At 34.9% G+C, this 12750-nt stretch overlaps 1 protein-coding gene across 1 annotated transcript in view; it reads right to left on the reverse strand.

Annotated features, from left to right (window-relative positions):
- LOC149186742 (TOM1-like protein 3) overlaps positions 1 to 10486 on the reverse strand; it is a 28334-nt gene extending 17848 nt beyond the window's left edge. The window contains exons 1-7 of the mRNA XM_089411114.1: positions 10182 to 10486; positions 7562 to 7754; positions 5700 to 5778; positions 5420 to 5518; positions 5173 to 5286; positions 2394 to 2554; positions 1121 to 1202 (exon numbers count right to left, since the gene is read on the reverse strand). Coding sequence (XP_089267240.1) covers positions 1121 to 1202; positions 2394 to 2554; positions 5173 to 5286; positions 5420 to 5518; positions 5700 to 5778; positions 7562 to 7662 — 636 coding nt within the window. The 5' untranslated portion in view covers positions 7663 to 7754; positions 10182 to 10486. The remainder of the gene's footprint in view (positions 1 to 1120; positions 1203 to 2393; positions 2555 to 5172; positions 5287 to 5419; positions 5519 to 5699; positions 5779 to 7561; positions 7755 to 10181) is intronic.
- Between the last annotated feature and the right edge of the window lie 2264 nt (positions 10487 to 12750).

The following is a 12750-nucleotide window of genomic DNA, read 5'->3' on the forward strand; positions in this document are numbered from 1 at the left end:
GCCCTAGCCCTGACTGCATCGGTGTCAGCCTGGGTTATCGGACATGCAAGTCACAGCGGCGCAAACCATAGATCAGGGTACCAAGAGAGGAGAGTCATCGGATCGACAGATGTGTAACTAACCACAGGTGGTGACGTGGATGTAGGGTCCATTGGGTCTAATGGCGGGGATCAGTAATCGCAGGTTGGAAAATTACAATTAATAATACTATTATATATATATATATATATATATATATATATAAATATAGTTTAAAAAAATTAAATAAGATTAGCCCCAGTTATTCTTAAATGTTGGTAAACAATGTTTAGATGGCATTAGTATATATATATATGGAGAGAGAGAGAAAGACAAAAAAGAGTAACAAGTACCCCATTCCTCTAGCAGAACCAAAGGAGTTGGATCTTCACACACAGCCTGTCCCACTGGACACAGTAGTGGGATGGGGTTGCCACACAAACCAAAATTCACATCCTAAGGGTACCATAAATATGTGAAGTGGGAGGATGTACATGGAAGAATGTAGTGTGTAAGTCTGAATGTGGACAGCCTATCTCAGGCTAGCCCTCAGTTATATTATCACTGCAGCATTAATAAAACATAATGTCTCATATTCTCTCCACTGTTGTGTTTCACTTGTATGTGCATGCACTCTAAAAAACTAACAAACTCACGGTAAAATGCAGTCAAGCCATCCAGCATTATATACAAAAAAGAACATGCCTCTCCTCGCAGTGGTCAGAATTAATTATGACCTGTTCAATCTTCACCATTCACTTGTTTATTGTTTGTGAGTAAAGATATTATCAAAAAGGTTTAGACAAAAAATTATGTCTTGAATGCTCAACAACCAACAAAGACAAACATAAATTACAGATGAAACCCATACCTCTAATCTTTGAAAACCGCAGATCAAATATGCACACTACTGGCACCAATCTTCAACCAAACAATATGACAAAGAATGAAGTTTACACAGATATAATGACAAACATTTAGTTCCATTGAAATCTGCTGAGTTTCATCCAAATTATCCTCCACTGTAGCATTACTTAAACAGCAAATATGTGCAGAAGCAAAAAAAAGGTAGAAATGTATTCATATAAGAGCGCTAACATACCTCCTTACTGTGGGGATCCAAAGCATTTAGCATCTGCATTAAAACATCAATAATATCACGAGCATTCTGAATTTCTGTCAAGCTGCATAAACATGTACATAATTAGAAACCTTTAGATTTTACCTTCAAATACAATAGCAACTTATATTTCATCAACTCCCAACTTTCATTATGTCTAATATATAACTGTTCAACTCTAAGTAACCAGGTTATGTGGTTGCAGGTGCAGGAACAACTGCACAATTTTCAAAACCAGGATGCGCAAAGGTATGTGGGTATGTCATATAGTATAAACGAATGGCTAATAATCTCAAATACATTCGTTCACAACAGCCAATTTCTAATATCAATCATTATAAGACTTAAGAATATTAACTGCAGTTGACAGTGGAGGTCTCATTAAATAGGCATCTTTATTTCACACAACACTTTTAAAATGGACAAAACACTCTAATTCAGAGTAAAATTGCTCCAGATACTGTCATGAAAGCAAAGAAAAACATTCAGCTCAAAAGTAAAATAAACGAACTATTAGATTTGCATATAATTGTTGCAAATTTCTTCCCTGAATTTGGGGTAACTGATTTGGCAGCATTGTCTATCAATCATACACCCACCTTTACAGATAGCAACAGAGTTCAGTAAGATTAAACATTAAAGTTAATAATTGCAACACATACAACAATGAAAAAATTGAAATTATATTTTTCAAAAGAGAGTTTCATGTTGCCATAAACAACTTAGCCTGAAGCAAACATTGCTTTTTTTATCGTCTGCAAGTTAGAATTTGAGAATTTTCAAGGACACTCTCAAAGCATCAACTTCCAATGTTGCAAAGATCAGCATCAGGATAAAATCGGCAAGGGTCCGGAAAACCAAAAAAACATAAAAATCACGAAAATATTGGTAAAAATCAGCAAACATCAAAATCAAGATACCACCAAAATATTTGATAAAAATCAGCAACCGTCAGCTAGGCCAAAAAATCGCCAAATTGGGATAAATCGGGATGTTTACAACACTGCTCCAAACTAATGGGGGGCACTCAAATGAACTAACCATGACACAATTAGCATTGATGAACAGCCAAAACAGAAAGGGTGTATAAACAGAGAATACAATAACACAAAAGAACTTGAAGTTAAAGGCAATGCAAAGACAATAAAGTGACTAAAAGGATGCCCACAATCACCAGCAAAGACAAACTGGGAAACTAAAGATGCCTAAAACTGTGCCAACACATAATCTCATGGCATTAATTTTCCAAACACACCTAAGACCAGGAAGATCAGATGCCAGGGATGCCTCAACTGCTTCATTTTCATAGTCTGGAGATCCATAGGTCTGAGACGGATAAGTTATCGGTTGTGTCTGCGGAGGTGTGAATATTGGAGCAGAACTCTCTGGACGTGGTGGAAATTCTACTCCTGCACGCTGTTATCAAAAAAATAAATCAGATTTTTGCTAGGTAGTAACTTCAATAGATGTCAAACATGTACTTTACTTCAACATATCGTGCAAATATACTAGAATATCCATTTGCATCAAACAAGTCACAAGTATTTAAGTCAAAGAAAACAGCAAGTGTACTCTGTAAGTAAAAAAAAAAAAAAAAAAATTAAGACTCCAAACTCTGCCACAGAAAAACAAAACGTTGAAAGAAAGAAAGCCCCTTGTGATCCACCAAGTTTAGAAAAAAAATCGAGCAATTACCTGAAATCAGTGGCACATTAATTGGCAAGCATCTACAAACATCTCATAAAACTATAGCAAGGTGTTACATGAATTCAGGTTTGATATGCAATGAAGAACTAATAAAGAGTCCATATCCAATAATAATCTGCTGCATACTTGTCATAATATATGCAATTTAATTCTCCATCAGTTGTCACAAACGTTGTTAGGGGTGCGGCTAGTTCTGTGCCAACAGGAGCCCACAGGAGCCCAATTTGAATCCCCCCTGGGTTAGGTGCACTAGTCTATGGCAATATTTTTACTAGGGATGCCATCAATGAATGAGGAAACATCTCTTGGGTTTCGCCACGAGGTTTTCTCAGAAAAAAGAATATATGCAATATAACAAACAATTGCAATGGCCCTTTCTTTGGAATCCTTTAAATTTTCTCCATATACAAGAATAAGTTAGGAAAATGGAGAAGAATCCCCACTATGTAAAGAAAACCTTGGAGAGAATTACTCGTGTATTTCAAGTGCATTGCTCCTGGCCACATTATTTTGTATGAATCCCTAACCACAATTGCTTGCTTTGAAGTCAAGAGTTCAGTGCAATTTTACCATCGACAATAGACAATTCTTTCGATGCTACCATTACTCACATTTGTGTTAGGTTTCACCGATTCCCTGCAAGTCCAGAAAAACCTAACAGCCCAGACTACCCACTACTGAATCCGATATAATGACCAATCATTTCCTATGATAATGCTTAAAACTTAGAATCCTGGTTCAGCATTTTATCTTGTTAGGTAGTTGCAAAAGTAAAACCAGTAGGGAAATAACTATCTTCCAGTTTAGTGTTAATCATAAAAATCAGCCCATAAACTTCCAAATTTACTCTCATGGCTCATCATTTATACCGTGTTAGGCATTTGCAAATGCAACATCCGTAAGGAAATAACTATCTTAAAGTTTAATGTTGATCATATAAATCGGCCAATACTCTAAAATAGCGATTCTCACTAAATCCAATATAATAAAGATGATATCAATGACCCTTGAAGTGTTAAAATCACCTTTCTTGTAGTGAAATTTTCATTTTAAATTTCAATTAATCTGCATTCTAAACACATCTTAAAGAATCAGCATTCACTGTTCTTTGACTGTTCACAATAAGAAATGCTCGAGATAATCAATCCTACTTCTTGCTATAACAGAATGTTGCAGGACTTGCCAATTAAACCAGTACTCATATAAAAACAAAAGGTTGGCCTGGAAAGAAATAGCTGACTCAGAGTTATTCAAAAAGAATGCACGTATGCCACCTTTTTCCCATTTTTTTTCAAAATACTGTTGGAAGGGGCAACTTTGTAAGTCACTTTTTAGGGCTGCTTTGCCCATTTTCACTTGCAACTTTTATTTCCAACAGGGAAACTTTGATTCAGTGTGCCAAAGAGGGGGAAATTGGTGTTTTTATCCATGGTATTGTTTTAAGTTTATATTTTAATTTAGTTTAGAAAAAATTCAAATTTATGCATTTTTTGTGTTGTTCACAAATTTTGCTGTAATTTCTGAGCAATGTTGCAATAATAGCAATCAGGATTAAATCGGTGAGGGTCCAAAAAAAGAAAACATCATAAAAATCAGGATAAAATCGGAAAAAATTGGCAAAATTATTTAAAAACAAAACAAAACAAACAAACAAAACAAAACTTTTCTTTTTCAATTTTCAAAAAAGTTCACGATTTTTTCATTTTTCAAAAATGTTCACATTTTTTTTGTATCGGATAGTTATGCAGAAAAAATCACAATATTAAAAAAATTGTGATTTTCGCAACACTGTTTCCAAGACCAAGTTCTGCAACGCTGATATGAATCTAAGTCCAAGTTCTGCAACGCTGATATGAATCTAGTCTTATCAATGTATTCATGTGTGTTTACTTACAACTAGTCACTATTTGTAATCTGTATGGTCAAAGTTTGTTACCATTATTCAATGTTCATTGTCAATACAATTTAATATCAATAAAGAAACTGTACTTGTACACAGAATGAGCTATCTATATTTCGAAACATAACATATTTGTTAAAGTGGGTATCTTGCCACACATGCAACTTTAGAAAAACTCATTTAAAGGTATCCCGCGTAGTTTAGTTTAGTAAATGCATAGGCAAATCCCGAAGTGCATAAATTTATTGCACTGACATCTAATAACCATTAAAATATGCAACAAGGTTACAAGTGAAAATAAACGTATCAAACTGGAACTACTGCTGACATAAAAGGACATTGCATTTTAGCATACACAAATCCTAAAGTCAACTCACACTGAAGTAACGTGGAAAAAAGGAAGAATAAAGAGACTATAAGTTCTTACCAGTAAATCGTTGTATGCAGAGTAATATTGTGGATATTTTCCCTTTGGACCCCCAAAGGCTTCCTGCCACGTATCTAACAGGACCAATATTTTTTCTCTTACATTTAAATCTGGCTGTAAATATAAGAAGGACAAACAGTGAAAACTACGGCGAGAAGGGAGAAAGATATGCAGTGACCCACAAATGATAAAAACAAGATAGTTACAAATTGAATATTAGTACATTTACATAAGCATATTTACCAACCCTTTTCTTTACGATCTTGACCATTTCATGCAGTACATCTCGTTCAGCTACTTGTTGATGAACATTATCGCCACAATTTTTTATAAGAGTCTCTAACAGCTACAAAGATAACCAAGCATGCACTATAAGTTATGTATGGAATGAATAAATCTTCTTAAATAAGTAAAGTGATATATCATCAAAAGTTGTCCCTAATTCAAACAAAACTTGTCCCTAATTCAAGGAAAAGTTACTTGTAATACACTATACCTAAACATTTTAATTTTTCTTAAATACTCACAGTCAGTGCAAGAATCTGGATCTTGGCGTTCTTATTTCCGATGCGCTTCTTGATTGATTTAATGACATCCTTTGCTTGTCTGTTCAATCGAAGTAAAATTGGCCAACACAAAATCATACATCAATCCCACCATGGCCCTCTGAATGTCAATTTATAAGCGAAAATCGAAAAAACATGACAGCTGACTTATAATGAAAAAGGCCTTAGCAAAATCAGGTAAACAAGATAAATGAGCAAAAGTCATTTTTCCTAGTGATTAAGTATCAAGGCCTTTTGTTTGCATGCATGACCCAAATAATAATGAAACAAACTTAAGTCTTCCAAAGAATATCCTTATAGATTTTTTGTAAGTTTGTGTGTTGTGTCAATTGGGTTTAGCTCGGGTGGTTGGGAGAAACGTTGTTATGCTCCCCACCTAGCTTCAACTCCTGCATGTGACATGTTAAGAAGCTCATAACAAGTATTTCTTGTATGGCTTCAGCCTTGCTGTTTGAATAGTCCCTTGAGGACCAAAACATGAATATTCCTCATATGGAATACAAAAATATTTCCAATAAAACAATGCATTGTGCATCTTGTAAATGCAATTGAAAAAAAAAGGGTTTAAAACAAGTTGCATAGAATTAGTGTTAAAATTGGCAACTAGGGCAATTAGTGTTAAAATTGGCAACTGACAGTTCATTTGATGGAGAAGATGATTGCATTAAATTCCTCTTTTCGGGGGGACCAAAATTGATATAAAGATCATCTCATGTGGACAAGCATAAGTGTGATTTTGAATTTATGCCCACACATGCAAATTGTTCAGGTCGGCCACATCATCATGTAGGCTCATGAAGCCCAATGGACATGACTCTTCACCCTCAACGACTTGTATAAATACAAGTGACCTTTCACCTCATTTGGCATCATCATCACTCACACACTCTCTCTCCTTCTCTCATTGGTTCGTACAACATTGGGCATTTTCTCTCTCTCACACATGTGGCACAAGGAGGTTGAATTACAGGGCTAAAAATCTCAGAAAATTCTGCAGTTTGACCAGCATTGACTTTGACTTCTGGGCATCCTTTGACTTCGATTTTCAGGGTGGATTTCTGTCTCAGCTGGCCGCATTTCTAGGCACAAGAACCTTGGCAAAAGGAGGACTTAGACCTGAGTTGACTGCAGGTTGACCAAGTTTGACCACAGATTTTATGACTGTTTTGGGCTGACTTTGATTGCTGTTGGAGGCCGAGTTTGACTACCTTTGACCAAGCTTCAAAGGAGAAGTTTGACTGCTGCGTTGACCATCTTTGACTTTCTGATTAGGGCTGATTTGACTGTTGTTGACTGGGACAGTATTGCAGAACTTTGACAGGGCTGTTTTGATCTTCTATTGGCAAGTCAATTTTGACTTTTTGTACTGTCTTTCTCTGTGCTGAACATTTGATATAATAATAAGAAGATTTGATCAAAGGGTTTTCCCCACATTGGGGTTTTTCCCTGGCATCCGCCAAATCTGGTGTCCTCTTGTCTTGGCTTGTCTTCTACATTTTGTTTCATGTTCTATCTACTGTTACTATCAATGTGATTAATGGTTAATGTGATTGCTATTGGAAAACTAAATTGAAATTGTCATTAGGCTGCTAAAGGAACATTGAAGTACTTGTGCTAAACATAGAACATACCATTGTTATCTAAATTTAACAATTAGCCTTAATATATACAAGAGCATGCCTAGAAGCTGTACATATTTGCTAAGGGAAAAATAACACTTCACGTAAGCATATATATATAAAGATAAATATAGAAAAGACTCAGGATAATGAATTATAGATGCTGCTACAAAATAAACTAAAATGAAAGCATAAGCTGCTTACCCTGGATCATTATTAAGAACATCACAAATCTCAATGTTCATTGCCCAATCAGGGCTAACCAACATGTCACTGGTTGCCCTCTCAACAAGAGCAGCAGCCATTCTTAACCCTTGTCTTTATTCCTGGTATATTCCACTTGCAATAATATTCAGTAAGAACAGCTCTGCCTTCAGCACATTAAGACTACCCAAGCCTGTAACAGTTGCCAAATAAAGGATGTCTCAATATATTCCAAGTTCCAACAGAATGGATAGGCAAAAATTACTCCTGATATTCTAAAATCTACAATTGGATTTATGAACTCATAACAAATCTAGAGTAAGATTACCTAGTTTTTGTTCATGTTCAAATATGGGGGCAAGGAAATTTGAAAAAATTTCACCTATGCAATGATAAGATTCACAATTATGTTCAATTAAGACAATTAAATGAATTCAATTATAACTTTGTATATTTAAATAAAAACAAATACAAATATTTTTTTAACTTCAATTTGACCCAAAAAATATGTCAACTGGATTTGGCTTGGGTGGTTCATGGTTGAAAGAAATGTTATTATCCTCCCTACCCAGGTTCAATTCCAACATGTGACATGTTGAGCTCATAATGAGTATTTCTTGTAATGGCTTTGAGCCTTGTTGTCTAAGTAATCCCTCTAGGGCTGAAAAATGTATATTTTTCATATCAAATATAAAATATTTATCATGGAAAATAAAATTTATATATATGTATCTGTGTGGGCGCGTGTTCCTCATATGGAATATAAAGATATTTCTCATGGGATATATATATATATATATATATATATATATATATATATATATATATATGGTGAAAATTGCCATTCAATTCGAATTCAACAAATTTCAAGTTTTTTAAAGAAATGCACCATATAGACTAAACTTTAATTCATGCCATTTTGGATTTCAATGCATAAAAATGAAAAAAGATTAATATATGTGTGCTTATGAATATTAATACCTCAAACCAGAATTTTCCGATCAAATAGAATAAGTGAGAAAAGATGAAAAAATTGCACTAAGGTCAGGCAAGCACCAGAGCTGATTGAGACCCAGTCAAAAATAACAGAATACCATCATGTTGAAAAGGAAAAATGTAGAATGTATCCATTTGTTGACTATAGCAAAGTCAAACCCTACACAGTGATTTGCAAAATGTATTCGGTGCAATGGACTTATGTTATCTTCAAAGATCTGATGATCATACAGTAGAGCCTGGCATCTCCTCAAAGCATGCAGAGGCAAGCAAGACTGATGGGCTTTCAAGCAATTTTTTTGAATCCTTTTGGGGAGGGTGATTTTGAAAATGCCCCAGGTCATTGACACCCATTGTTACTAAAAATTTGACATCAGGCTACCATTTCTCCAACAAACAGTTAGGAAATGGAAACGGTACAAAAACACTGTTTGTTAAGTGTTTATCTGCCCATGAGAGCATTTGAAAAATAACAGCCATAGGTTTTTTAAAAGCAAAATCAAACCAAAAAATAAAAACTATACATTATTGTGTGAATGTAATTTCATTTTGTGACATCAATAAATTACATGTGCATAATGTGCATGGTGCAGAAGAGACCACTTCTTGTCTCAAAAGCCTTTGGAAATCGGCCTCCGTTTGTTGATCAGTTCCCATTTTCACAGTTGTTTCTTGTTTCTGGTAACTTGGACCAACATAGGACAAGACCGCTTGATCATGATGATTGAGCGTGTGGTCAGTGCAAACCTCCCAAGCAATGGTGAGAACATGGCACCGCCTAGATAAGGTGAGTAACCTTCCAAACACCACTGGGATGTTGCCTTGAATTTCTGGGTCCAACAGCGTTTGGATTATGTGTGGGGCTGCAAAGATAGAGGGATCAAGCTTCCGATGACCCACTAGTTAGAATCATCCATAGCAGATCCCCCAACTCGCAAGCGCAGGGGTAAAACATCCAGACCCTGAATGGCAAACGCCATAGAAGGCATGTATGTCCTTAATAACTTCATCGGGGTGGGAGAAGTAAACTTCTGCATACCAACTTGCGTAGACAATCTGATGTTCATATTGGGAGGAAAACAATCGAAATGATCAGCAGAAACGATCTATAGAGTTTGCACAAGTGATTCTCTGGATAGATATGAAGGCTATATTTCTGTCATATATTAAATCTATCTGTGAGCTTGGGATTTTTATATTGTTGCCCACATAACACCAAACAGATATTGACTTCTAATGACCTGTAAATATATGTAATCTAGTGTTAATCTGAAACCCCCGCTGGAAATGCCACGGCGACTCATTCAATGGGAATTGAACTCATGACCACAGATTGCCAGAAATCCCCATCAATCTAATCATATCTTACAGTATGAAAATTCCCTGTTTACATGCATATATGCAAACGCCCTCATCAATCAACAAACAGAAAAATTCAAGGCTCACCGCTACATTAATTTGAATTCGTCAGATCATCCGCCTCAAAAATTGCCATTTAAACCCATCTTAACATCCCAAAACCCTCAATACAACATAAAACCCTAAAAACGTTTACTGGTAAATCGGATCTGTGGGATCCATGTGCAAATCAACTCACAAGGAAAAATTCAAAAAAAACACTTACGGGAACGAGATTGACGATTCCTTAGTTTTAATCACTTTAGGCCTTGGCTTCAATCAGGGACATTAAAAACCAAAAAGTTTGCTCAATTGTGGCCCAAAATCTCTGATGTTGGAGTCCCAGTGGTCGCGATTTGGTCAGGAAGCCATCATTTTGAGCCTCCGGAGCAGAGAATGGAGGAACAGAAAGCGCTTGGGCGCTGCAACGGTGACCAGACCCCCTAGTGTTTACGTATTGTTCTGGTGCTCTGAAGAACCCTCTCTATCAACCGTCTCTGTACTTCCCTGATTTTTTAAAGAAGCTACAATCAGAAAAATGTATATTTTAAATTAATTCTTATTGAGATTTATTTAGAAACGGAACCTTTTCCCAGGTCTGACGTGTTTGGATATGCTTCGTTTTGTTTTCCCTTTCTTTTTTTCCGATCCTTTTTGTTTGTTTTGTGTGGTTAAATTTGGGAATGGGTTGGGTCAGAGTGGAGATGGTCGTATGTCAAGCCAGCCCACTTCTTGCAACGACTATGGAGTGATTTTCAAAAGTTAACTTTATTGAAATAAAAACTGTTCATATAAATATTATTTTTTTTTTGTATTCGTTCTATTTAAAAATAATAATGGGTATTACTTACCCATTACTTTATTTTTTTTATTTATGATTCATAGTTAAGGAGATTCTTTATGGGTTTGAAAGAAAAAATAGAATTTGACTTAACAAAAAATAAAATCCAAGATTTTGATGTTTTATTAAAAAATTATAGATTTTGATGTTTTATTAAAAGATTGTAGAATCAAACTATATTATTGGTGATGTATTAGAGAAATAAAAATTTAGGAAATTATATTCTAGAGAATTTAATAAAAATTAAAATGGTTTATTTCAATGCATCGTAATTATATATTAAAAATTTTAAATTGATAAATAAGTATTTTTTTATTTTATAATTTGATGAGATTGGTAAATTAATATTAAAATGGAGAATTATATCATTTTCAAATTTATAAAATTTTAATTAATAAACAATTTAATAGAATGTATTAGATATAGTATAGTGTTAATAAATTCATGTATATATTTCTTTATATAATGATGGAGGAGGAGTTAGTAATATGGCATCATCGTTTGAAGTGGGGAATGAGAGTGGGATATCTCCATGTGGGTTGAGTTTGGTATTGTTGTGGTTTAAATCTTTAATAATGAATTTTGGAAGTCATCTTAATATTGTCCTTGATCAAGAAATTAGATGGCTAACTTTTGTGGATCACATTCTAGACGTTCCCTCTACAATTTGGAATCCAATGGAAGCTTGTCCCGCGAAATCTTATTTTAGTTTCGCTTTGTTGCTTGAATTCTCAAAATTGGAAATAGAGTCGCATAGGCATCTGAATTGGTGTGTTATATATGAGATATTGGGATTTCATCAAGTTTTGAGGTGTCGTGAAAGTCTAATTTCAAACAATGACTCTGCAATTAGTGGCTACACCAATTGATTCCATAACCAAGAGGTGAGTTTGAATGCGGGGCAAACAAAGGTTTTGGAAATAGTGCTTTAATAAAGGATGCAAATAGCAAATTTGAAAGAGGAATGGAACATAGTATGAAATGTGGCCACTAGTTTGGCACAAAACACACAGTGTGTGATATCATGATAGAGGTTATTAATTGGTTTGATACCAAAGAAGGCTAGGGAAGAAAACTTGGTGCAGTGGACCCCGGTGATGTGGAGATGGAACTAATGAAGCAAGAGAATAATCCTCCACAAGAATAATAGAATGAGGAACATAGTAATATGCATATATGTAAATCTATATTTTTAGATGTTTTGTAAATTAGTATTGATTCTAAGACATTTCAACTAGGGATATATCAACAAAATCAGTAGCATTTCTTGAAAAAACACCTTGATGTGATAATGAGGCAGTTAAAAGGAGGGTGTGATGCACCACCCACTTGTCGTAGTACATGCATGCATGTCACTTCAAAATGTGATAGCAAGTGATATACACAAGGGTAAATGGCATTCCAACAAAAATGAGGGTAGAAGAGAGTACAAACAAGCTTAGTTGGAGTTTAAAGCAATCACAGACCATGCCTGAATCATAATTCAGAGCAAATTTACATTGGATTTGCAAATTAATGCACATATAGGAGGTTTTTCATGGTGATTATCACTGGAGACTTAAATGGTTCTTAGGGATTTCATAAAGCATCGAATTTTTGGCTCTTTTGGCTCATCTTCGTTCAATTATCCTTTTCACGAGGCTAATTCTTAATTTTGGATGTTGAATTATCAATCCTTATGCATTTGGGATCTTTGTATTAGTAATAGTCCATAGTTTAAAGCATGTGCAATATCCAGAGCCAACCACGCTGAGGTTCTATGGGATCATGATTATACATAGCTCCTCCTCATCAAAGTCCTATTGCATTCAAGTGTTTGGCCTTTTAATGATGGTCGCTCCACAATGGTGGTAACATTCTTCTCTATAAGGCTTTGTTTCATTGTTGTTTATCATCATAGAGTTTTATTTACCTTTGGTTTTTGTGGCATTTGAGTTTATATTTCCTTTCTTGG

This window comes from Pinus tabuliformis, chromosome 3_1, assembly GCF_031772625.1.
Source record: "Pinus tabuliformis cultivar Carrire ecotype Pingquan chromosome 3_1, CPIR1, whole genome shotgun sequence".
Classification (NCBI taxonomy): domain Eukaryota; kingdom Viridiplantae; phylum Streptophyta; class Pinopsida; order Pinales; family Pinaceae; genus Pinus; species Pinus tabuliformis.